At 42.5% G+C, this 22,745-nt stretch overlaps 1 protein-coding gene across 1 annotated transcript in view; it reads right to left on the reverse strand.

Moving 5' to 3' along the window:
• LOC109936086 (structural maintenance of chromosomes protein 6-like) overlaps positions 1-22,745 on the reverse strand; it is a 105,406-nt gene that overhangs the window by 30,112 nt on the left and 52,549 nt on the right. The window contains exons 14-16 of the mRNA XM_048597115.1: positions 13,480-13,658; positions 9,828-10,029; positions 6,900-7,014 (exon numbers count right to left, since the gene is read on the reverse strand). Coding sequence (XP_048453072.1) covers positions 6,900-7,014; positions 9,828-10,029; positions 13,480-13,658 — 496 coding nt within the window. The remainder of the gene's footprint in view (positions 1-6,899; positions 7,015-9,827; positions 10,030-13,479; positions 13,659-22,745) is intronic.

A 22,745-nucleotide genomic window follows, 5' to 3' on the forward strand; every position in this document is an offset into this window, starting at 1 on the left:
ACTTATATGATTGAGAGAATGAATAAAAAGCTGAAATAACATTTTATCTGTATGAAATAGGATTTTTCAAATTTGTTTGGCATATAAAATTGGTTGCATGTAAACATGGCAAATTTTCTCCCCAGAAGAAAAATAGTTTAAACAACAGCTAGTTTCGTACAAAAGCAGATGATCTGAGAGAGAAAGACAACAAGGTATAGAGCTGGATGAACACAGCAGGCCAAGCAGCATCATGGGAGCAGGAAGGCTGACGTTTCGGGCCTAGACCCTTCTTCAGAAATGGGGGAGGGGAAGGGAGTTCTGAAATAAATAGGGAGGCGGGGAGGCGGATAGAAGACGGATAGAGGAGAAGATAGGTGGAGAGGAAACAGACAGGTCAAAGAGGCAGGGATAGAGCCAGTAAAGGTGAGTGTAGGTGGGGAGGTAGGGAGAAGATAGGTCAGTCCAGGGAGGACGGACAGGTCACGGGGGCGGGATGAGGTTGGTCAGTAGGAGATGGGGGTGCGGCTTGAGGTGGGAGGAGGGGATAGGTGGGAGGAAGAACAGGTTCGGGAGGCGGGGACAAGCTGGGCTGGTTTTGCGATGCGGTGGGGGAGGGGAGATTTTAAAGCTTATGAAATCCACATTGATACCATTGGGCTGCAGGGTTCCCAAGCGGAATATGAGTTGCTGTTCCTGCAACCTTCAGGTTGCATCGTTGTGGCACTGCAGGAGGCCCAGGATGGACATGTCGTCTGAGGAATGGGAGGGGGAGTTGAAATGGTTCGCGACTGGGAGGTGCAGTTGTTTATTGCGAACCGAGTGTAGGTGTTCTGCAAAGCGGTCCCCAAGTCTCCGCTTGGTTTCCCCGATGTAGAGGAGGCCGCAACGGGTACAGCGGATGCAGTATACCACATTGGCAGATGTGCAGGTGAACATCTGCTTGATGTGGAAAGTCTTCTTGGGGCCTGGGATGGGGGTGAGGGAGGAGGTATGGGGGCAGGTGTAGCACTTCCTGCGGTTGCAGGGAAAAGTGCCGGGTGTGGTGGGGCTGGAGGGGAGTGTGGAGTGGACAAGGGAGTCACGGAGAGAGTGGTCCTCAGGAAAGCAGATAAGGGTAGGGAGGGAAAAATGTCTTTGGTGGTGGGGTCGGATTGCAGATGGCGGAAGTGTCGGAGGATGATGCGTTGGATCCGGAGGTTGGTGGGGTGGTACGTGAGGACGAGGGGGATTCTTTTTTGGTTGTTATTGCGGGGACGGGGTGTGAGGGATGAGTTGCGGGAAATGCGAGAGACACGGTGGAGGGCGTTCTCGACCACTGAGGGCGGGACTTTGTGGTCTATTTCACAAGCTTCAAAATCTCCCCTCCCCCTACCGTATCCCAAAACCAGCCCAGCTCATCCCCGCCTCCCTAACCTGTTCTTCCTCCCACCTATCCCCTCCTCCCACCTCAAGCTGCACCCCCATTTCCTACCTACTAACCTCATCCCGCCCCCGTGACCTGTCCGTCCTCCCTGGACTGACCTATCTCCTCCCTACCTCCCCACCTACACTCACCTTTACTGGCTCCATCCCCGCCTCTTTGACCTGTCTGTTTCCTCTCCACCTAACTTCTCCTCTATTCATCTTCTATCCGCCTGCCCCTCTCTGCCTATTTATTTCAGAAACCCCTTCCCCTCCCCCATTTCTGAAGAAGGGTCTAGGCCCGAAATGTCAGCCTTCCTGCTCCTCTGATGCTGCTTGGCCTGCTGTGTTCATCCAGCTCTACACCTTGTTATCTCAGATTCTCCAGCATCTGCAATTCCTACTATCTCTGATCTGAGAGACAAATCCTGGTGATTGTGATGGTAGCATTTATTTTCCCTCATGTATTTTTACAGACTTTTAAGGAATGATAAAGGTAACGTTATACTACTGAGTGTATTCTATAGTTTCAATTAGTGAGAAATATTTGAAAGAATAAATTAGCATGGGAAACTCGCATAAAGGTGCAAAAACCATGGTGTAGTGATAGTGGGGGCTCTTTCATTGTAATAAGGACAAGGAAAACAGTGGTGAGTTATGCCTCACTGGGGTGGCATGCTGGAAATTAAGAAACATAAAAATGAAATGCCATTTCAAATATATGTTTCCTCACTAAATATGTGATACACATACAACAAAACACAAGGCTTACAATCCTTTCTTCTTCGTTATAGAATCTTGGCATTTCTAAAAGCTTTAACTTATTCCAATATTTTACACTTGGGCCAGTGCAATTACATCATCTTTTCCAGCAATGTGAATAATAACATTCTATTCCACAATATGGCCTCAATAAATTACAAACTTATAAACCTCAGCTATGACTTGATTCATAAGCCTCTGGAATTTACTAGGGGGCTCTTTAACCCAGATGGCATCACTCAACATTGGCACAACCTATTCGGTTTAGACATAAGTGGATATTTCCTTAATCCTTGGTGTAATGGATCAGTCTTAGAGAGGAATGAGGCACGGCCAATACTATCTATGCAGTCTTCCAACTGTTAAATTGGGTACAAACCTAACTTTGTTACCATATTTACCTGTCTCTTATCTATACAGAGTTTAATTGATCCACTTGGTTTAGGAACTAACACAATCCATCTGTTTTGACTAGGTTCAGTCGAGTGAATTCCCAGCATGTATTGAATCACTGTTTCCAGCTGATCTTGCTTTCCTGGGCTCAATTGATAAAGACTCTCCTATGTCTGCATCATGCCTGGCTAATCCTTGCACCTTGATGCCAATAGCATGGGTTCAATTCCCACACCCACTGACATTACCATGAAGAACTCTCCTTCTCAAACTGTTACTGAGGTGTAATGACCTTCAGGTTAAATCACACCCAGTCATCTCTCTCTAATGAGAGAGCAGCCCTATGGTCTGCTAAGACTTTTAGTACATCCAGGTGTAGCTCTACAGATTACCTTATACTTTCCAAAAAGTCTTACAAGAGCCTCCCATTGCCCTTTCTCTAAATATGTGAACATAATGCCTAATTGCCCCAACATTTCCAAAATAATACAATGCAATAAAGAACTGCAGATACTGGAAATCTGAAACAAAATCAGAAATTGCTGGAGAAACTCAGCCAGTCTTGCAGTATCTGTGGAGAGAAAGTAGAGTTAAGTTCTCTCCACAGATGCTGCCAGACCTGATTTGTTCCAGCAATTTCTGTCTTTGTTTCAGTATCTCTGTGTTAGCTAATTGAATTGTAGGAAGTTTGCTTCAAGAACTGTCCACCCCCTTATCTCTGTCACCTTCCATTACTCTTGCCACTTGACACATTTTTTCCCTCCTTGTCCTCTTCTCTACAGTAATACTTTTTCAACATGTTTGTGACAAAAGAATATTGATCTGAAAACTCACTTTACTAACAATTTAATTACTTTATATGGATTACTAAATTTCACGTTCAGAAGTTGGCCTTGCAAAGGCAAGAATGCAAATACTTAATTTCCTACTTGAACTGTTTTGGTTGCTAAATGTTTATCTGCCCATTCTTTCATTTGTACCTGTGATGCTTCCAAATGCTCTTGAGGTGCCTTGGGTCATTCTAAAAATATGGACAAGTAATCCAACATTGAGGATTTTCCTTTATATTTCAAAACACTTTTCTTAATCAGTTTTATTTGACCTCTAATTTCATAGCCATAAATTAATTCAAATGGACTAAACCCAGTAGATTAATTTGGAGAATCTTTGGTAGATTAGGGGAAGAAATCTACTCCTTTGTCCCAGTCCTGTGGGTATTTGTGTCAGTACACCTTAACTTTGGTTTTGAGAGTTTGATAGTATCCCTCCAAAACTCTGGATCTGTGGATGATGCAAGCAATTATATTTGTTTTCCAGACAAACTGCTAATGATTTCCTAGCAAACATTAGATAAAGTTAGAACACTGAGCAGAATGTTTCTCAATTGGTAGCCCATAACCAGTGAAAAACTGAGTTAACATTTCCACTACTTCCCTAGCTGTAATTGTCCTTAAAAGAATAGCTTCTGGGAAATCAGGTTGTTAGATCCATAATCATAAGAATACACTAACGACCTGCATTTTCAGTAATGGTCGTCCAACTAGTAATGGGGATCAAATTACATGTTGAGTTTTTCCTACATTCTGACAAGTCTGATATATTTTACAGCACTGCGCTACATCTTTATGAAGTCTTGGCTCTGTAAAACATCTGTTTTCTGATGTTTGAGTTTTCCATATTCCTATAGGTACTGCCATTGGACTTTCATGTGTTACTTGCAACATCCCCTTCCAGTATCTGGCAGTACCATTATTCAATTAACAAATTCTTCATCCACAAGTCTGAGGGGATGTCTCCACTTCCTCATCAGAACTGTTTCTAATCACAATATCACCCCTAAGCCTCAGCTTCAGTGTGAGCTGTTGGTGTTAATTTATTTAACTCTGGATCTGCTTCCTGAGCCTCGATTAATAAAAACATACCAAACATTTCTTTTAAATTATCCTCATTCCTAAATAGAATTTCAGGTACCCAAACATCCACTTACAATATTAGTATGATCTCTAATGATGGACTTTGTTTAACCATTGTTCTGATCATTGCACATGATGGAAAAATACCAGCAACCTGTTTCTTTTGTTTCACTGGATATTGGGATTGTAGCTGAAGCTATTTTGCAGCAAACTTAACAGCTGCTAACAAACTGACATGTGCTACATTTGGTATTTAAGTGATCATTTTCCTCCTAAGCAGTGTGTGTGGAATACTGCCCAGGTACAGAACATATAGGGAAACAACACAAGGAGGATCATATCCCTATAACACAGCCCAACAGATTGTTACCTTCTGGAGCAGGGGAAAATTAACCTCCTTAATAGAAACAAAAATAAAGTTTCCACATCATTTTTTTTTCCTTTTATGTCTCTTTATCATTTGAATTGCTTCTCAATTATTTTACAATGAATCCAGTTATTAAATTTCGCAATTTAAATTCTTCTGGTCCTAGCTGAGAAAAATTCTATCTGGAGCCTCAGTGATTGTCAGAGCTCCAGAAGGAAGAGATAAAGAAGTGGGGCTTGGAACTGTTGTAAAGTCTTGTAGATGATCCTGGACAATTTTGTGAAATTCAGGAGGAAAAGATTTGCGCAGACTCATCAAATGAAATGAAATACAAAAAGCAAGAATATGAGGCAGTTCAAGTTTATTTTTTTTAAATCATCAGATTTTTCTGAGCACTATAATGGGGTTGTTTCCCTTACAGTAGAGAAGGCTGTGGAGGGTGGGGGTGGGGGGGTGGGTGGAATCTGTTGAGCTGTACAAATCTCTAATGGGCATAGATGGGGGTAGATAGGCAGAAACATTCCCCCTTTGTAGAGGGGTTAAACACCAGGCAGCACAGTTTAAAGGTAAGGAGCTGGGGGTTTAGAGGGATTTGTGGATAAACTTATTTAACCCAGAGAGTTGTGGCTATCTGGAATTCACTGCATGAAAGGATGGTAGAGGTAGGAACCCTTAAACATTTAAAATCTATATAGATGAACACCTGAAACACCATAGCATGCAAGGGTATGGGCCATGTGTTAGAAAATGGGTTTAGAATTGATGGATTATTGATGACAAATCCGGCCACATTGGGCCAATGGGCCTTGTTCCATGCTGTAAAAACTCTATAATTCTAATGAATCTTAATTTAGAGAACTACTTTGTAAAAGAATATGGCATTCCAGTGTCCCTTTCTCACATTTTCCCACATTATTTGCATTTACAATGCGTACACTTCAGGAAATCTTCATTAACCATCAGAATATATTTTTTATATATGGGTAAATCCTCAGTTGCTCTATTGCAGTTCACCAAAATACACTTTCCCCCTTGAACTTTAAAGAGGATAAGATTTACAAATTTGAGTTTTGTTGGAAAAGGATGCACTTTTTCAAAGCTTTATATATTACACTCATCAGAACAATTTGACAAAAATACCAAGTAAAGGGGAGGAGGGACAAAGTTTATAATCCATAAAAGAGGAGCACTTCCCAGTCAGAGGTTGTTAGCTCTTGTATCTGACAGCACGACCCAGAAGGCTGCAGCTATGTTGGAAGTACATGTGAGATTATGAGGACCAAGGTATCAGGTAAGTGCCATTTGCTGGGGGGAGAGGAGAAAAAGTTTTTGTGGCTAGGGTCACAGGGAGAGGGAGGAATAGAAAGCGGTATGGGATAGGATGGGTTGGTTCATAGCATCCTTATGCGGAGTCCATCAACGTACACAAATTGACAAAGATCAGGGGCTAATATTTTTGTGTACAAAATACAACAGATCCACAAGCTGCAATTTTCTTTCATCATAACTTCTTTCTTGAAAGTTAAATTATCTAACTCTGCAGTGCAGGAAGGAAGACTTGAACCTTTCACATCATTGCAATATCCCTAAGATTTTGAATTATTTTGAAATATAGTCACTGCTGTTACTTTGGTTAGCAGTATGTAGATCTGAAGTTAAGTAAACAGCAGTGAGATACAGAAAATGATTAGCATCCAATTTTCATTTATTTTGGCTGAAGGGAGAATATTTTCCATGATACTGGGAAAAATTCCTGCTCTACTCTGAAACAATACCTTGAGATATTTAATGTTTGGCAAATTAACCAGCAAGTAAGGCTTTGGTTTAACATCTCTCTCAAAAATGCTCCAGTAAATCAGTACTGCCCCACCAACAGTTTTGTTCAGTATGGTTGATCACATCTGGGTGAGAAAGCAACGCAATTAGTTTTGAAAATAAAATAGTTCAAAGTTAACCTTGCTCTGCCATGCAATCACCACTAAAATACAATATGGTTTAACTCAATCATTATCCCCATTATAAGCATCCTCAAACAAAAAAAGTTGAATTCTGCAGAATTGAAATTGCAAAAATTGGCCTACTTTGATTATCAGGATTCTTTCAATGTTCCTCAAATCGATGAAACAGTTTGCCACCACTGGGTTGCTTATTTCTAAGGATTCAAAAACTGTTGGGAAATCTGGATGGTGAACAGCTCTTTAGAGAGAAAAAAAACACAAAGTTAATTTGGATTTTGTTTAGTCTGTCTACTGAAGCTTCAAAAACAATGAAGAGATTGTAGCAAGATCAGAGCCAGAGAATCAGTAATCATTTTGATACAGTCCTACTATGAAACTTCCAATCAGCTTGGAGCCTGTGACGTAACTGACTTTAGTTGTTTAGTATCACCTTGAGTACCATTGAGGTCAAAGCTTTTTCCCTGCAGTTTGTTAAGTTGAGTAATAGTTTAAACATTTCGCTGGTACGTTGCTTGGAATCACAAGCATTGCACAATGTTTTATCATGAGACTGGATGGTTGTCTGATTGACTCAAATGCTATACAATTATGAGCCGGAACACACACCTTACCATACACGATTATAATGTCACATCCACAAGGACAGCACAGCCTTTTGCCAACTCCTGCTGACAAAGCAGATGAGTGAATACAAATAATTGTACAGCTATCTTAATTGGTGCTGTGGAATGAGGAAGATTGATTAGGTGCCTTAAGGTGAAGGAAACCCCCAGGGGGCAGTGTCCATAATATGATAGAATTTAATCCCTGCAGTTTGAGAGGGAGAAGCTGGAATCAGATGTAACAGTATTACAATTGAGTAAAGGTGATTATAAAGAAATGAGGGAAGAGCTGGGCAGAGCTGATTGGAAGGGTGCCTAGTAGAGAAGACGATGGAGTTTCTGGGGATAATTCAGGAGGCACAGCAGAAATTTATCGTAAGGAAGAAGAAACACGTTAAAAAGGGGCGAACGAGGCAACCATTGCTGACAAGGGAAATGAGGGACAGCCTTAAAGCAAAATAAAAATCATACAATGGAGGGAAGATTAGTGAAAAGCCAGAGGATTGGGAAGAGTTTAAAAAGCAGCAGAGGGTAAGTATAAAAGCAGTAAGGGGGCAGATGATGAAACATGAAGGTAAGCTAGCTAGTAAAAGAAAATTACAATAGCTTTATAGATATACAAAAAAATGTAAAAAATAAAAAAGAGGGGCAAGAATGGACATTGGACTGCTGGAAAATGAGGCTGGAGAAGTAATAATGGGAAACAAAGAGGTAAAGGAGGAACTGAATAGGTACTTTGCATCAGTTTTCACAGTGGAAGATACCGGTACCAGCACTTCAAGAGAGTCAAGGGGCAGAGGTGAGTGCATTGGCCATCACTAAGGAGAAGGTGCTGGGGAAGCTGAAAGACATGAAAGTGAATAAATCACCCGGACGAGATGGACTACACACCTGAGTTCTGAAGGAGATAGCTGAGGAGATTGCAAAGGCATTGTTGATAATCTTTCAGGGATCACTGGAGTCAGGGAGGGTCACAGAGGACAAGAAAATGGCTAATGTAACACTTCTGTTTAAGAAGAGAGGGAGGCAGAAGACAGAAAACTATAGGCTGGTTAGTCTGGCCTCAGTCGTTGGTAAGATTTTAGAGTCCATTATTAAGGATGGGACTGTGGAGTACTTGGAAGTGCATGGTAAAATAGGGCTGAGCCAGCATGGCTTTATCAAGGGGAGATCATTCCTGAAAAATCTGTTAGAATCCTTTGAGGAGATAACGAGCATATTAAACAAAGGAAGCCAGTGAACAAAATCTATCTTGATTTCCAGAAGGCCTTTGATAAGGCTTCTGCCACAGAGGAGGTCACTAAAAAAGAGAAGAGCCCGTGGTATTAGGTGGCAAGGCGCTAGCATGGATACAGGATTGGCTGTAGAAAGCAGAGAGTGGGAATAAAGGGGTCCTTTTCAAGGTGGTACCTGGTGACCAGTGGAGTTCCGCAGGGGTCAGTGTTGACACCACAACTATTCACATTTGCATTAACGATCTGGATGAAGGAACTGAGGGTATTTTTGCTAAGTTTACAGATGACACAAAGACTGGTGGAAAGGCAGATAATGTTGAGGGAGCAGGGAGACTGCAGAAGGACTTGGAGAGGCTAGGAGAGTGAGCAAAGAAGTGGCAGATTGAACACAATGTGGGAAAGTGTGAAGGTATGCGATTTGGTAACAAGAATAGAGGTGTAGACTATTTTCTAAATGGGGAAAGGCTTCAGAAATGAAGCACAAAGAGAAATGTGAGTCCTGGTTCAGGGTTATGTTAAGGTTAACATGTAGGTTGAGTTGGAAGTTAGGAAGGCAAATGTAATGTTGGTATTTATTTCGAGAGCAGAGATGTACTCCGAGGCTGTGTAAGGCTCTGGTCAGACTGTATTGGAATATTGTGAGCTGTTTTGAACCCCCTATCTGAGGAAGATGTGCAGCAGTTGAGTACTCAGGGTCTGTACTCATTGGGGCTAAAAGGATGAAGGAGGATCTCATTGAAACTTGCAGAATACTGAGAAACCTGAATAAAGTGGATGTGGATAAGGTATGTCCACTAGTGGGAGAGACTAGGAGCCAAGGCACAGCCTCAGAGTAAAGGGACGACCCTTTTCAACTGAGATGAGGAGGAATTTCTTCAGCCAGAGGATAGTTAATCTGGGCAACCCGCTGCTGTAGAAGGCTGTGAAGGCCAAGCCATTGGGTGTATTTAAGACGGAGATAGCTAGTTTTTGATTAGTAAGGGGATCAAAGGTTACAGAGAGGAGGCTGGAGAATGGGGATGAAAAGATAACAGCCATGATCGAATGACAGAGCAAATCAAATAGGCTGAATGGCCTAATTCTGCTTCTATATCTTAAGGTCTTATAATATCTAATTGATCTTATGTATCTCATGTCTTATTTTGCAATTGTTCTGCTTGAGAAAACGTCAATGCAAAGTGAAATATTTAAGAATTAAGAATCTTCATACACACCTGTCTTTTATGTTGTATACTTGACTTGAAAACTCACACACATTAATTTGGGGTCGTCTTCCTGACTTGAAACATTGTGACATCAAACTCTGTAGCACCTGCTCATCTCTGTAATTATCACAGCAAAATGAAAGCAGTAGTCCTTTCAAACAACTTTCAACCGCCAAAGCCAACTCAGGATATTTCAACCTGAAGCAAACACCTAAAACAAAATAATGTTTCCATATTAAAATTAGTCTTCAGTATTTCCAAATACATATTACATACCATATATATTACCTTAAATGTATAGTATTAAGCACACTGCTGCCATGTTTGTTACATTTGCGCTGACACACAAATCATTTATTAAAGGGAAACCAGGAGATTTCACACCAAACATCTGAGGGGCATATTGAAAAACTTCCTGTCAGTTAATTTAATGTACATGCTTCACTGCTCACAACACTAACTGGAGGACTAACATCTCATCTTTAGATTAGGCACTTAACAGCCTTCTGGACTTAATATTTGTTGAGTTCAACATGTTCAAATTGTGAACCGACTCCCCTTTCTTCCCTCTCTTTTAGCTTTTCTTGTTACATTCTTTGTCACCATGTCCTCTCTCCCCTCACCTCAACCCAGTGGGACCGTCTGTTCTTCCCAGTTTTGGCAGCTAGACACATCACTGTTCTGACATTTTCACTTTCTGATCACTTAATCTGATCTATCAATATCCTTTCTCCCCAGAACTTTACACCCCACCACCCCAACACCCTGCCCCCCTCCACAACTATTGGGTAAATGCTGCCCCCTCTACACTCCACTTCAGCTCTGATGAAGAGTCATCTAGACTCAAAATGGTAGCTTGCTGTCTCTCCACGGATACTGTATGACCCTCTGTGATCTCCAGCATTTGTTCTTTTCACTACTTATTTCTTTTCCTTTTTGTCTTTTAGCCCTGCCTCTATTCATGTCCTTTTATCCATTTTCATAAAATCTATCTTAAATTTTCTGACTTTCGGACTTTTAAGTCCAGACTTGAGGCTGTAGTTCCCATTCCTGAAAGTCAAGTGAAACTACTCTATGTGATTCATAGGTTCGCATATTAAAACCATAGGGAGGTTCATTTAGACATTTCTCGCTCAGAAAATATAATATATAGATTGAAATGTTGCACCACACATGTGTGTATCTGAAATAACTTGCAAATTTAATTACTCACTAAATATAAAATAAATACTTTCCTGTCAGGTACTTCAGGATATTTCTCAGCAGAAAATGACTTTGATATTAAGTTGAAATGGTACACGTTCCTAAAATGCCTAATTCTGAAAGAAAAATGAAGGCACAGTGTTTTTTTATGTGGAGTCTACACATTGTCCATGTGTCTGTGTGGGTTTCCTCCGGGTGCTCTGGTTTCCTCCTGGAGTCCAAAAATGTGCAGGTTAGGTGGATGAGCCATAGGAAATGCAGGGTTATGGGAATACGGTAGGGGGGTAGGTCTGAGTGGAATGCTCTGTGGAGGGTCGGTGTGGACTTGATGGGCTAAATGTCCTGCTTCACACTGTAGGGATCCTATGAAAATAACCTTCCAAATAAAACAAAATCTTAAAATACAGAAGCAATACAATATAAATGTAAATAGTATAAATATATGTTGAAAATACATTTAACCCATGGAGTTTTAATTGACCAGGCTGTATCTCATGGCAGAAGCAGGACAGTGAGGTTGAAATCTAGAACCAAAGGCACCAACCAACCTCTGTCACTAGGTGGGGCTTAGAACCTCGGTTGTGAGGTGTGAAAGTAGGAGCCAGGAGAGCGCTCCCACTTTAAAGATAACAACAGAGGGCTGGAATGAAATCCAGGGAGTGAGAGAAGGGGAGTGAGAGGGACTGAGGACCGCGGCAGGAAGTGGAGGGGACTCCCCAGGACTGAGTGTGGGAGCAGACGCATGGCATTTTCCACCTTGACACTTCAACTAGCACCCTCCTTTAAAGACACACAACCGACATTTCAGCATGGAGTCTGCGCTAATACAATTTAAAAGATGAGTTTAAAAGATAAAAGCCATTCTATTCTAGTTGCTGATTGACAGCTACAGGCTACTGCTGAGTTTGTAAAATACTTGATCTGACAATCACCTCTGACATTGCCATCACACAAACTTTCAGGGGTAACAAACTCACAGAGAATGTCACTGGGCATGAGTCATTATGCTGAAGTTAGCAGGCGATAAAGTGGATTGGTGCTGGACTAATGAATCATATCTGATGCCAGGATAGTGAGCATTTCCAAGCATGATGCATTGGCATTGTCACACACCAACCGCATTTTGAATGAGTGGTACCCTTTGCAATTTTGGTACATGCACTATTGAGATATATTGCCAGGAAAAACCATATATGTGCTATTGATGTTCCCCTGTACCACAGGAAATTCCAACTCTCCTGGTAAAGTCAGTTGGGTGCTCTTTCTGCTTCACTCTCTTTAGAGAGAAGGGAATGAAGCCTCCTTCCTGGTGCCACCCTGTCCTGCAAGAGAGAGGGAAGTGTGTGAGTGATTGCGGAGCAATCCATTGGGTTGATGTGACTGCCATGGTGAAATTCTAAAAGCATGTCCAACTAGCAAGATGTGAGGCTTACAGCAGTGCTAAACATGTGGGGTTCAGGTGAAGCTATAAATATGAGGTAAAAGCTCTCATTGATAAAGATCATTAGAAGGTATGTGGCATGTCTATGATGCATTTAACAGCATGAGGCATGTTGTGTAGTTGATGCATTGTGATAATTGACGTTAGATTCGGTGGCCTTGACCGTTCTGTGAGATCATGGAATTTTCTACACCACTGCATCCTCTTGTCTTGAATCCTGGCATTGATCTCTGGAGGGCATCCTGCACCTTATGGATAAAGCACATCTCTCTCCCTCAACCAAAATATTCAGGCTAGTGTTGAAAAATCTTGGAGCCTGCTCTTTCCCATACTGTGCCATTATTGCAACTTCTTTCATAGAGCCATATAGGTATACAGCACAGAAACAGGCCCTTTGGCCCAACTTATCCACCCCAACCAAGTTTCCTAAACTGAACTAGTCCCAATTGTCTGCATTTTGCCCAAATCCCCCTAAACCTTTCCAATCCAAATAACTGTCCAAATGTCTTTTACAATGTTGTCAGAAGTAGTATCACAACAACCTCCACCATGTCCTCCACTCACAATGCATCTCCCCTTTAAGAAGCAAAAATAGAAATTGCTGGAAAAGCTCAGCACAGTTCTGAAGAGGGGTCACTTGACCCGAAATGTTAACTCTGATTTCTCTCCACAGATGCTGCCAGACCTGCAGAGCTTTTCTATCAATTTCTGTTTTAGATTCTGATTTGCTGCATCCATGCATGGTTCTTTCGGGTTTTAACCCTTTAAAAGGTACAAGCTCGTGTTAAACGTTGCTAGCCTCTCAATTTCTGAAGCTCTCCAAATTCTAACTATTTTACAAAGAAAGAAACAACTGCATTCAAGCTTAATGATGGTTTTTATAAATGATTTTCTTTTAGTCTTTAGTTTGCAAATATACTGGACCTTTACACATTATGGTTATTTCACAGGAAAATCAAAGGCAATCATTCTGTCACTACTTTAGGTAAGCCCATGTTGCAAAATACTGAGACTTACCTAAAGGGCCAATTGGTTTCTTCCTGAAACGGCCTTGTTTATGTGCTTCCTCTATTTTATGGAGTAATTCAGGCATATTCCCATTGAACCTTTTCAAACAGTCCGTTCTACTGGCCTTCAGTTTGTTCAGCTCACTTCTCTTGGACTGGACAGTATTCCTCATGGTTTGTTCTTCATGTCTGTAGGTATGTAACAGTTAACACTACAACAGCTATATGAAACAAACTCTGCCTTTTCGTAGAAGATTCTATGGTTTAAACTTCCTGCTCACATTTCATTAAAAAAAACAACAGAATTTACTATGCATGATTGTGTTTATATTTTGGTTTAAAATTAATGTTTGCAACTTACAATGCACAAACTTTAAACACATTCAGCTGGTGTTTCATTTCATTTATTATTTAATGCCTTGGGGTGCAGGTTCAGAGTTCCTTGAAATTGGAGTCACATGCAGTCAGGTGGTGAAGAAAGCATTTGGTACGCTTGCCTTTATTAGTCAGTGCATTGAGTACAGAAGTTGGGAGGTCATGTTGCGGCTGTACAGGACATTGATTAGAGATAGTAGGAACTGCAGATGCTGGAGAATCCGAGACAACAAGGTGCAGGGCTGGATGAACACAGCAGGCCAAGCAGCATCATAGGAGCAGAGAGGCTGACGTTTCGGGCCGAGACCCTTCATCAGAAAAGGGGGAGGGGAAGGGGGTTTTGAAATAAATAGGGAGAGAGTGGGAGGCGGATAGAAGAGGGATAGAGGAGAGGATAGGTGGAGAGGAAACAAACAGGTCGAAGAGGCGGGGATGGAGCCAGGAAAGGTGAGTGTAGGTAGGGAGTTAGGAAGGGGATAGGTCAGTCCAGGGAGGACGGACAGGTCAAGGGGGCGGGATGAGGTTGGTCGGTAGGAGATGGAGGTGCGGCTTGAGGTGGGAGGAGGGGATAGGTGGGAGGAAGAACAGGTTAGGGAGGCAGGGACGAGCTGGACTGGTTTTGGGATGCGGTAGGGGGAGGGGAGATTTTGAAACTTGTGAAATCCACATTGATACCATTGGGCTGCAGGGTTCCCAAGCGGAATATGAGTTGCTGTTCCTGCAACCTTCGGGTGGCATCGTTGTGGCACTGCAGGAGGCCCAGGATGGACATGTCGTCTGAGGAATGGGAGGGGGAGTTGAAATGGTTCGCGACTGGGAGGTGCAGTTGTTTGTTGCGAACCGAGCGTAGGTGTTCTGCAAAGCGGTCCCCGAGTCTCCGCTTGGTTTCCCCGATGTAGAGGAAGCCACACCGGGTACAGCGGATGCAGTATACCACATTGGCAGATGTGCAGGTGAACATCTGCTTGATGTGGAAAGTCTTCTTGGGGCCTGGGATGGGGGTGAGGGAGGAGGTATGGGGGCAGGTGTAGCACTTCCTGCGGTTGCAGGGAAAAGTGCCGGGTGTGGTGGAGCTGGAGGGGAGTGTGGAGCGGACAAGGGAGTCGCGGAGAGAGTTGTCCCTCCGGAAAGCGGATAAAGGTGGGGAGGGAAAGATGTCTTTGGTGGTGGGGTCGGATTGCAGATGGCGGAAGTGTCGGAGGATGATGTGTTGGATCCGGAGGTTGGTGGGGTGGTACGTGAGGACGAGGGGGATTCTTTTTTGGTTTTTATTGCGTGGACGGGGTGTGAGGGATGAGGTGCGGGAGATGTGGGAGACACGGTTGAGGGCGTTCTCGACCACCGAGGAGGGGAAGTTACGGTCCTTGAAAAACGAGGACAACTGAGATGCACGGGAGTGGAATGCCTCATCCTGGGAGCAGATTCGGCGGAGGCGAAGGAATTGGGAATAGGGGATAGCATTTTTGCAGGAAGGTGGGTGGGAGGAGGAGTATTCTAGGTAGCTGTGGGAGTCGGTGGGCTTGAAATGAATATCGGTTTCTAGGTGGTTGCCCGATATGGAGACAGAGAGGTCCAGGAAGGGGAGAGAGGTGTTAGAGATGGTCCAGGTAAACTTAAGGTTGGGGTGGAAGGTGTTAGTGAAGGGTATGAACTGTTCAAGCTCCTCGTGGGAGCACGAGGCGGCGCTGATACAGTCATCAATGTAACGGAGGAAGAGGTGGGGTTTAGGGCCAGTGTAGGTACGGAAGAGGGATTGTTCCACGTAACCTACAAAGAGGCAGGCGTAGCTTGGGCCCATGCGGGTACCCATGGCTACCCCCTTTGTCTGTAGGAAGTGGGAGGAATTGAAAGAGAAGTTGTTGAGTGTGAGGACGAGTTCGGCTAAGCGGATGAGGGTATCAGTGGAGGGGGACTGGTCGGGCCTGCGGGACAGGAAGAAGCGGAGGGCCTTAAGGCCATCTGCATGGGGAATGCAGGTGTAGAGGGACTGGACATCCATGGTAAAGATGAGGTGTTGGGGACCGGGGAATTGGAAGTTCTGGAGGAGGTTGATTAGGCCACTTTTGAAATATTGTATTCAGTTCTGGTCTCCCTGCTACAGGAAGGATGTTGTGAAACTTGAAAGGGTTCAGAAAAGATTTACAAGAATATTGCCAGGGTTGAAGGGTTTGAGCTATAGGGAGAGGCTGAATAGGCTGGGGCTATTTTCCCTGGAGCATTGAAGGTTAAGGGCTGATTTTATGGAGCTTTATAAAATCATGAGGGGCATGGAATAGGGTGAATAGACAAGGTCTTTTCCCTGGGGTGGGGAAGTCCAAAACTAGAGGGCACAAGTTTAAGGTGAGAGGGGAAAGATTTAAAAGGGACCTAAGCACCAACTTTGTCGCGCAGAGGGTGGTCAGTGTATGGAATGAGCTGCCATAGGAAGTGGTGGAGGCTGGTACAACTACAACATTTAAAAGGCATCTGGATGGGTATATGAATAGGAAGGGTTTAGAGAGGTATGGGCCAGATGCTGATAAATGGGACTAGATTTATTCAGGATATCTGGTCGGTATGGATCAGTTGGACCGAAAGGTCAGTTTCCACAGAGTTGTTTGACTCTATATTAACGTAATTTTTTACATGAGTTAAAATCTATGTTAAAAAGGCAGGCAAGGAATGTTAGGTGAATAAACATGTTAAACCTTTGAGGATTTATATCCGAATAGTAACATCTGTGCTTACATTAGATTTAAAATAGCTACTTAAGGTCAAATTTTAACTTGGATCGAAAGCTCAATTTGGAGCCTGCACGACAAATGGCAACATCAACACAACTCACCAAGGGAGGCTTGGGCCATTTTAATTCATGAGAACATATAAAACAGGAGCACAACAAGGCCATTTGGCCCCACAATCCTGCCCTACTGTTCAATATGACCATGGCTGATATTTTACCTCTACTCCATCTTCCAGCATTAGTCCCACATCCTTAATTCTCTTAGTACCCCAAAAACTATCAACCTCTGGTCTTAAATATACTCGAACAGTGAGATTCCACAGTCCTCTGGGGGAGAGAATTCCAAAGATTGACATCCATCCTGTCATCCTATTTGACTCAACTAGATCACCTCTCATTCTTCCAGATCACCAGGGAATACAGGCCTGATCTACTTAATCTCTCTTCATAGGGTAATCCCCTCAACCCAGGAAGTAATTTAGTGTAGCTTTGCCATACTCCCTTCGATATGTCCTTCCATATGGAGACCAGAGTTGCACGTGGTAGTTCAGGTGTGGCCTCATCAATGTGCCATTGTAGGAAGCCTTCTTTACTCTTAGACTTCCATGTTCCCTCTAACGTCTGAAAGCTGTACTCAGTTTGTTGTATTATACAGTCCCATTAATATTACCGCTCAGCTGAGCAAGCACACATTTAAAGGAAATGTTGCCTGTATGTTTTCTGCATGTGGCACATTCCCGATTGTTGCCTAGCCATGAACCCACACAGCTTAGTGGGAAGGTCAGACCAATATGTTTGCAACAAAGCTAATATAACATTTGCCTTCCCAATTTCTCACCGTGCCTGCATGTCATCTTTCCATCATGCACGCACAAGGTTCTTTTGAATGAAAACATTTCCCAGTCTCGTAATCAAATAATGCAAACTTTTTTTTATTTTTCCTTTCAAAGTCAATAAATTCACACTTTATCATTTTGCATTCCATCTGTTCTCACCCACTCACTCAATCTGTTTATATCCCTCTGTAGCCTCCTCGCATCCTCACTGCTTCCTTTCCCAGGTAACTTTGTTTTGTCAGTAAACAAAGATGTGCTGCACTCAGCCCCACAGGTCATTAATATTGCTGGTAAATGGCTAAGGTCCAAATACTGATCCTACTAATTTGAGCTTGCCAAGCTGAAAATGTCCTGTTAATTCCTACTCTCTGTTCTCTGTCCATTAACCCATCCTTAAAACATGCTTCAGTAACATATTACCCTAAATCTCAGGAGCCCTAATTCTGTGTACTTAGCTTTTGATGTTCTCTCATTCAGTGTTGGTTTTGAAAATTCAATTGCACTGCATTTATTTGTTTCCCCTTTATCTATCTTACTGCTTACAACCTCGTAAATCCTTGCTGACTCTGAGTAATCATATTAGATCCTTCATAAAAGATTAGATGTCTATAATATTGTATTTACTGGCCAATAGTTCCCCATTTTCTTTCTTCTCCCGTTCTTAAAAAGATGACTTGAATATGCTGGTACAGGGAGACGTGATCGGGTACAACACATTAGGCTATTTAATAGTACAAGACCCCATGGTTTTGGAGGTGGTGTATTAGTATGGAAAAAGAATTGGCTAACCAATAGAAGATAGAGTTTGGGATGGAAGGGTGTATTTTCAGGATGACAACTTCTAACGAGTAGAGTGCCACAGGGATCAGTGCTGGGGCCATAATTATTTGCATTGCAGGAAAGATGTTATTAAACTAGAGAGTGTGCCAAAAATGATGTTGCTGAGGCTGGAAGGTTTGAGTTATAAAGAGGGGCTGGATGGGCTGGGACTTTATTCCCCAGACAGTAGGAGGTTAAGCGGTGGCTTTGTAGAGATTTATAAACTTATCAGGGGCATAGATAAGGTGAAGCCAAGGTCTTTTCCCCAGGGTAGGGGATCCAAAATTATAGAGCGCAGGTTTAAGGTGAGAGGGGAAATATTTCAAAGGGACCTGAGGGGCAACTTTTTCACACAGTGGGTGGTGCGTATACGGAACAAGCTGCCACACAAAATGGGAGAGGCAGGTACAATTACAACATTGAAAAGACATTGGACGGGTACATGGATAAGAAAGGTTTAGAGGAATATGGGCCAAACAAAGGCAAATGGTACTAGTTCAGTTTAGGACACCTGGTCAGCATGGACGAGTTGGGCAGAAGGGCCTGTTTCCATGCTGTATGAGTCTGTGGTTCTTTGACTTGAATGAGGAAAGTGAATGTATTATCACCACGTTTGTGAATGACACACAAGTCGGTGGAAGGCTAGTGTTGAGGATGGTAAATAAAAAGCAGTCTGCAGAGGGATACAGACAGGTTATGTGGAATATAATGTGGGAAAATGTGAGGTTGTGCACTTTATCAGGAAAAACAGAGGAGCTGAATATTAATTACATGGAAAATCTACAGCTTCGAGGGATTTGACAATCTTCACCCATGAATCAGTAAAAGCAAACATTCAAGTTCTGAGTAATAGGGAAGGCAAATGGAATATTAGCTTTTACTTCAATGAGAATGGAGCAAAAAAGTAGGGAGGTTTTGCTGAAACTATACAAGGCGATGGTCAGATAGCAGTTGGAGTACTGTGAACAGTTTTATCTAAGGATAGAATTATTGGTATTGGAGGCAGTTCAGAGAACGTGGCCTAGGCTCGCAACTGATATGGAGAGAATGTCTTATGTGGAGAGTTTGAGCAGGCTGTGTCTGTGCTCATTGGCATTTAGAAGAAAGTGAGGTGACCTTATTGTAACATACAGGATTCTTAGGGAAAACTTGAAAGTGTGGGTGAGGAAAAGTTATTTTTGTCTAAGACCAGAGGGCAGAGCCTCAGAATAAGGGGTCACAGACTTAAGGCAGAGATGAGGACTTATTTCTTGTCTCAGAGGATTGTGAATCTGTGGATTCTTTGCTACTGAGGGCAGTTGCGACTGGGTCATTAAGTATATTCAAGGTTGAGATAGACAGATTTTTACTCAGTAAGGGAATTAAGTGTTGGGGGAAAAGACAGGAAAGCAGAGTTGAAGATTATGATCTCATTGATTAGTGAAGCAGAATTGATGGGCTGAATGGCCAGCTCTGCTCCTCCATCTTATGGTTTTAGGTCGTCTAGCTTGGCTCCCACCTGGAAGTTGTTAACAATGATGTGGAGGTCATTAGCTGAGAAGCAGGGTGGACATGACAGGAACCAGCTGCAGGGGTCCTACAGGAAGAGTCCCTGCCATAAAATGAAAACAAATTGAGGAGGAGAGCGCAGGCGTGATTGAAGTGAGTGGAGAAGTCTGCAGTGGGAGAGATGCGGGGCTGTGATCCCCTGAAGGAAAGCTCTTCATGGTCTGCTGTTTCTTAATCCTTAAATGTGCCTGGTGAGGCTGGTGTGGACCACATCATCAAGGCTAAACAGTTCCCTTATCAAATTGCTAAAAGAGTGTGAGGAATAATTCCTGCAAGCAAAGAAATGGGCCCTCACATTAAAACAAGTTTGGTCCTTGGGCTTTAAGCTTGGATATTCAGAGAAAGCAGCACCTTGCCTAACAGGAGTGTGTATCTTCTGGCCATTCTTGTCAGCATCAATGGTTTAAGGCAGCCCAGTTATTAGGAAAGAGTATTTTATGGCCTCTCGCCCCCTCATTAGCATATGCAAATTTGTCCTGAACACCAGAAAAATAGTCTGACCAATTCCATGCTTCATGTATCATTGAGACAGTGCAAGACAGTGCAGGCTGAAATTTGTCCTTTTTTAAGCTGCTTTTACAGGTTGAAAAGTGTTTATTGCATGGTTTGGGAATGAAGGTCACTCAGCGAATGGGCAGCGGATACATGACAGAATGGATTTTGGAAACTAAAAGCTTTGCCAGAACAGGTTGTATTTATGGTTGGCCGATGCATGTTGGAGATAAATAAATCACACTGTTGATAAGATGAAACTTTTAAATTGCTAATGTTTTGAAAAGGCTAGGACCTCACCATCTTTAAGATTTGGGAAGATCTAGAAAACTGGTGTAGAGAACCCACCCAGTGGTCAGGGATGGAACTACAGGTCGATCCAAACCTTGTATTCTAGAGGCTTCCATACCTGAAAAATGTGACAGCATTTTACCTGCCTGTGAATTCCTCAGGTAATAGGAGGTCGACACTCTTTCTGTAAAAATCCCACAGGGAATGTTGACAGGTGAGAATACACAGTAGTGTTAATAATATATAGAGAAGATCATCACAATGACAACTACAATTCATCAAGTTTTTCCATTGCTTAATCTCCCACAAAACCTCACTGCTGCGTGAAATAAAGATACACCAGATAATTCTCAACATAATAAAGCTATTGACCTCTGCCTCTGGCTGTCCTTCAAATATTATTGAAAAACAACCAAATCGATTTGCTTTGGGACTGTGATGGAAGCAGTTCATTTGTCAAACTAATTATTACCAATGAGTCCTGCACATGTTCAGCGGCAGTGCTAATGATTGAGCTGGGTGAGTCCTAAAGGGTCGGGGTTTCTGGGAGCTTATGTGGAAGCCTGACACCATCTACCACAACACAGCTTGCTCAATTGCCACCACAAGCACAAACATCCACTCTCTCCACTACCGGTGGGCAATAGCAGGAGATACATGGGAATACCACGACCTGCAATTCCATCTCCAAGCCACTCACCATCCTGACTTGAAAAAATATCCCCATTCCTTCGGTATCACTGGGTCAGAACCATGGAACTCCCTCCCTAACAGCATTGTGGGTGAACATACATCAATTATTTTTCCATTCACATGATGTGAGCATCACTGGTTAGGCCAGCATTTATTGTCCATCCCTAATGGCCCAGGGGGCAGTTAAGAGTCAATGACATTGCAGTGGGTCTGAAGTTACACATAGGCCAGACCCGGTAAGAATGACAGATTGCCTTACCTGAAGGACATTAGTGAGCCAGATAGGTTTTTATGATCGTCAACAATGGTTTCATGGACATCCGTAGACCCTTAATTCCAGATTCAAATTTGATCATCTGCCATGGCAGGGTTTGAACCTGGGTCCCCAGAACAGTAACTGAGTTTCTGGATTAACAATGCAGCAATAATGCCAGGAGGCCATTGCCTCCCTATTGGGGCAGATCAGCCATGACCATACAGAATACATACAGGCTGTACAGGCTTGAGGAGCTGACTGGTACACTCCTGCTCATTTTCTTAATGTCCTTAAGTTCTATATATTATGCAAGGCTTCCAATTTGCTGATGGATCTGCCCTGTTTGCAGGAATTGGTAAGAGAATTTGTTTCAAGTAATATGCATATTATAAGACATCATCTAAATAAAATCTTTGTACTTGCCATTGTGTTCATTCCTTACTTACTTACCTACCTACCTTCAGATAGAAAAATAAGACGGTGGTGGAGCTACCAGAAAGAGTTGAAAGGAAAGATCTAGAGTGTCAGCCAGTGTGCAACAGCAATTGCAACAATTAAATGAGATAAACTGGTTGAGAAACGTGGACACATAATTAGGAACTGACAGCATAAAATAAGTTGTTGTATACAGGATGTTTTTGAAGCCTGAAGGTTTTGAGTAAGATGTACAAAAAGAGAGCAAAAAAAAAAATTCCTGAGAAAATCCTATTTCTTAAATAGTTTGCCCAAGTGAGGTTGTAATAATATCCTTGACGTGATGAATATGCCCACATCATAGAATGCAAATAAATGTTTTAATCATAATTAATTTATAAACATTGGTGCATTGCTGAGAAACAGTATTGGCAGATGCTCAAATACTAAAGTTAGGCCTATAAATTTTTGACAGCCCTATTTTGCAGTAGAAAGCTAAAGTGTTTTCCTTTTCCTCACCAGGGAAAACCCAACCATCCCCACTGTTATTCCATTGTCATCTTCAATCAAACCAAACACCATTTCCATCCACATTCTAAAATTGGCTTCATCATAGACTTTCTTTATCTCGCATGTTTTTTAAAAAAGAACCATCATTTACGACAGGAAAAGAGAACTTGCTGGAGAAATTCCGCAGGTCTGGCAGCATCTGTGGATGAAGAAGGGCAACATTTAACTCTGCTTTCTCTCCACAGATGCTGCCAGACCTGCTGGGTTTCTCCAGTAGTTTCTCTTTTTGTTTCAGTTTTCTAGCATCTGCAGTTCTTTGT

Source organism: Rhincodon typus, chromosome 5, assembly GCF_021869965.1.
Source record: "Rhincodon typus isolate 14 chromosome 5, sRhiTyp1.1, whole genome shotgun sequence".
Lineage (NCBI taxonomy): Eukaryota > Metazoa > Chordata > Chondrichthyes > Orectolobiformes > Rhincodontidae > Rhincodon > Rhincodon typus.